The sequence below is a fragment of the Blastocystis sp. subtype 4 genome, assembly GCF_000743755.1.
Source record: "Blastocystis sp. subtype 4 strain WR1 chromosome Unknown seqid_0535, whole genome shotgun sequence".
Classification (NCBI taxonomy): domain Eukaryota; class Bigyra; order Opalinata; family Blastocystidae; genus Blastocystis; species Blastocystis sp. subtype 4.
The window spans coordinates 1-3,958 of NW_014569012.1; the positions used below are offsets into that span (position 1 = coordinate 1).

At 40.8% G+C, this 3,958-nt stretch overlaps 2 protein-coding genes across 2 annotated transcripts; both read left to right on the forward strand.

Annotated features, from left to right (window-relative positions):
• Positions 1–173: 173 nt before the first annotated feature.
• JH06_5280 (heat shock protein HSP) lies at positions 174–1,872 on the forward strand (the record flags this gene model as incomplete). Its single annotated transcript, XM_014669481.1, has 2 exons — positions 174–1,320; positions 1,352–1,872. The coding sequence occupies 2 exons, from the start codon at positions 174–176 to the stop codon at positions 1,870–1,872; spliced, it is 1,668 nt and encodes a 555-aa protein (XP_014524967.1).
• Positions 1,873–2,325: 453 nt separating this feature from the next.
• On the forward strand, positions 2,326–3,912 carry JH06_5281 (beta-galactosidase; the record flags this gene model as incomplete). The annotated part of the gene is made up of 1 exon (XM_014669482.1): positions 2,326–3,912. The coding sequence occupies one exon, from the start codon at positions 2,326–2,328 to the stop codon at positions 3,910–3,912; it is 1,587 nt and encodes a 528-aa protein (XP_014524968.1).
• Positions 3,913–3,958: the final 46 nt, after the last annotated feature.

Sequence of the window (3,958 nt, forward strand, 5' to 3'; positions counted from 1 at the left end):
CTCCTCTTGGTCGTTTCGCTGTTCGTGATATGAGACAGACTGTTGCTGTCGGTATCATTAACAGCACTGTCCGTGCCAAGTAAGCAAAGTCCATAACTCTACTGTTTGTTTGAAACAATTGAGAAATGATGGTTCCAAATATGAAACAATACTAAGAGGAACTCAGTTAATCGATGAGTTCCTTTATTATCGGAATTGATCTTGGAACATCCACTTGCTATGCCTATGGAATGGAACCAGGTGGAGAGAGAAAGGATATTCCAGATCAAAGTGGACATCTTGTTATTGATTCCTATATTGCGTATTCAAATGGAACACCACTTTTTGGGAACAGTGCAAAGAAAGCAACTGGACGACGTGTGACCAAACTGTATGAATTGAAGCGATTGATCGGAAAGAAGTATGAAGATGATTCGTTCCAATCCGATTTGAATAAATGGCCTTTCAATGTGGTTCGTGGAAATGATGGAATGGCAGAAGTGGAATATGAGATTCGAACTTCAAATGGAAATCAGACTCGACGAGACCGTCCTGAGGTATTAACAGGAGACTTGTTGAAGTACATCAAGAACAATTCCCAGCGTTACAATGAAAAGAATCTTCCTGTATGTGCTATTATCACGATTCCTGCTCGTTTTACAGATGCTCAGAGGAAGGCCACTCTTGCTGCTGCCACTCTTGCTGGTTTTGATAAAGTCCAGTTGTTTCCAGAACCATCTGCTGCTGCATTAACCTATGTAAATGGAAATAAGAATGTTGTAGAAAACCAGACTTTTGTTGTGTATGATTTTGGTGGTGGAACCTTTGATGTGTCTATTATTGAGTATGCGAATAATGAATTCAGAATCCTCGAAACAGACGGTGATAGTCATTTGGGTGGAGCAGATATTGACAACTGTTTGATGGACCACTATCTGAAAGAGTTAGAAATGGTTCATCCAAACACAAACACCAAAAATCGACTTGCCAAAATCAAAGCACATTGTGAAGAGGTGAAAGTTGCCTTATCTGGACATGCTCAATCTTGTTTAGATTTTAATGTGGCAAATGCTGATTACGATGACACAAGTATTATTACTCGTGAAGAATTTGAAGGTCTTATCAGACCTACTATCATATCAAAGACTTTTGATATTCTGCGTCGTTGTATTGTTCGATGGCAAGAAAAACATCCAGGAAAGGACTATGATGGTATTCTACTAGTTGGTGGAAGTTCTGAGATTCCTTGTATTCGTGAAATGTTGAATCAGGAATACCCAGGTCGAATTCTCTCTGATATTACTCCTGGCAAGGCAGTAGGTGAAGGAGCGTTTATTCGAGGTTGTGTTTGTGAGAGTGAAGTGATGTATAGCTCGTAATCTGTATGCTTTTGATCCCGATGCGATCCGTATTGTGGATATTCTGCCTCAGAAAGTGGGTGTGTGGGTTGATGGAGACATTCTCACTATTCTCCCTGAAGGTCAACAAGTCGATGTTGAAGTTTCATCTCCAGTATTCTACACTGCTGATAATGCTACGTTCTTCACAGTCAGAGTGTATCAAGGTGACTGGGAGACAAATCCAGATCTCACTACAATGGGTCGTTTCCTAGTCAATATTCCTCACCCAGGACCAATGAATCAGAATCCGATTGTACTCAAGTTCACTTATTGTTCAGATTGTATTGTACGAATTAGAGCCTATATCAGTGACACGTTGATTCAAACTGCAGAACTGATGGATCGATGGTGTAATGCGGACTTTGAGATATTGAAACAGAAATACCGAGATTTGCAGAAAACAAGAGAATTGATATTCAGAATCGTGCCACTCGTCTCCTCGATATGTTTCAAAAGACTGGTACCCATAATGATGAGGCTGAAACTGCTCTAAGGATTCGAGCACAGACTCATGCACAAGCTATGACTGTTGGTAGCCTCAATATGGCTGAAGAAACACTCCATCAGTTAGAGGAGAAATACCATGATGTTTTATATCGTGTTTGTGTAAACAATAGAAGTGTTGTTTTACAAAGCAATAGGAAGTAGTATCAATAGAAACACAATTCAAGTGGGGGTTAGAGAACGGTTATTTCGTAAATCCAAAGTATCTTCATAAACAGATACAATGTTTGCAAAACTTTTTGTATTTTCTGTGCTTCTATCCGTATCTTTTGCTGGAAACTTCACGGTGGGCCAAAACACCTATCTTTTGAATGGAGAGCCAATCCAACTGATTTCGGCTGCTTTCCATTATTTCCGTGTCCATCCAGCTAGATGGGAAGATACCTTCAAGAAATTGGCGAATGCTGGAATCAACACAGTAGAAACGTATATCGCTTGGAATATGCATGAACCAGAGCGAGGATCGTATAATTTTGAGGGAGCAAATGATATTGACCGTTTCTTCAGTCTTGCAGAGAAATACCACTTGTTGGCAATTGTTCGTCCCGGACCTTATATTTGTGCTGAGTGGGAGTTTGGAGGACTTCCTTACTGGTTGTTGAAGGAAGATGGAATTCAGCTTCGTACAAAAGATCCGAAGTATCTGGAGCCTGCTCTGAATTGGTTTGATGTTCTTCTTCCCATTCTTCAGCCTCATCTGATTACGAATGGAGGTAGTATCATTATGACTCAAATTGAGAATGAGTATGGTAGTTATCCTGCATGTGATAAGGAGTATCTGAATGCATTGTATGAAAGTACTATCAAGCACTTCGGTCCTGCAACAGGTTATGTGACCTTTACAACAGATGGTCCTTCAGATGGAATGGTTACTTGTGGTCGTTTGGAAGGAAAGGCTTATACGACTGTTGACTTTGGTCCTGGGAATGCTCATGATCCATTTGCAGTGATGCGTAAGTATGAACCTACAGGTCCTCTTCAGAATTCTGAGTATTATCCTGGTTGGTTGGACCATTGGAAGGAGAAGCATGCAAAGACAGAGATCAAGCCAGTCATTGATACTATGGTGGAGATGTATGAAATGAATGCAAACTGGAACTTCTATGTGTTCATTGGAGGAACGAATTGGGGTTTCATGAATGGAGCTAATGGAGGAGGTAAGTCCATTCAACCTCAACCAACAAGTTATGATTATGATGCTCCTTTGTCAGAGGCAGGAGATCGAACAGAGAAGTACTATGCAATTCGTGATAAGATTGGTGAGTGGAAGACACTTCCTCACTATGAGGTGGAGGATACAAAGAAAACCAATTATGGTGAATTCGAATATGAGGAAATGGCTTCTCTTTGGGACAATCTGGATTTGATGGATCCGAATCCAGTGACTGGTGAACATCCAATCACAATGGAGAAGTTGGGTGTTGATTATGGATTTATTCTGTATCGAACACAAGTGAACAAGGGAGGTAAGGTCCGTGTGGAAGATATTCATGATCGTGGTTATGTGTATGTCAATCAGAAGTATTATGGTTTGATTGAGCGTCAGGATGTGTCTGTGACTGTAGAGATTGAAGCAAAAGAAGGTGATGTGTTGGATATTCTGATGGAATCTTTAGGTCGTTTGAATTATGGAGGAAGTATGACTGATCCGAAGGGTATTCTGGGTGATGTGTATCTTGATGATGATGCTCTTCTCAACTGGACGATGTATCGACTGAATATGAGATTGCCTACTCAGCTCCGTTGGAGCAAGGCAAAGACTGTTTCAGGTCCCGCTTTCTATCGTGCTGTGGTGGACATCAAGGAACCTGCTGATACCTTTGTGAATCCCAAAGGATGGAACAAGGGACATATCTATGTGAATGGATTCAATCTGGGAAGATACTGGACTGTTGGACCTCAGTTGACTCTCTATTGTCCTGCTCCATTGCTGAAGGAAGGTTCCAATGATATTATTGCCTTCGAAATCTTTGGTACTGAGTCGATGAAGATGTCTCTTGATGACGAGCATCAAATCGACATCATTTAGGCAAGATCCTATACTACTCTTTGCTATTTTGATTGTTGAAAACAAA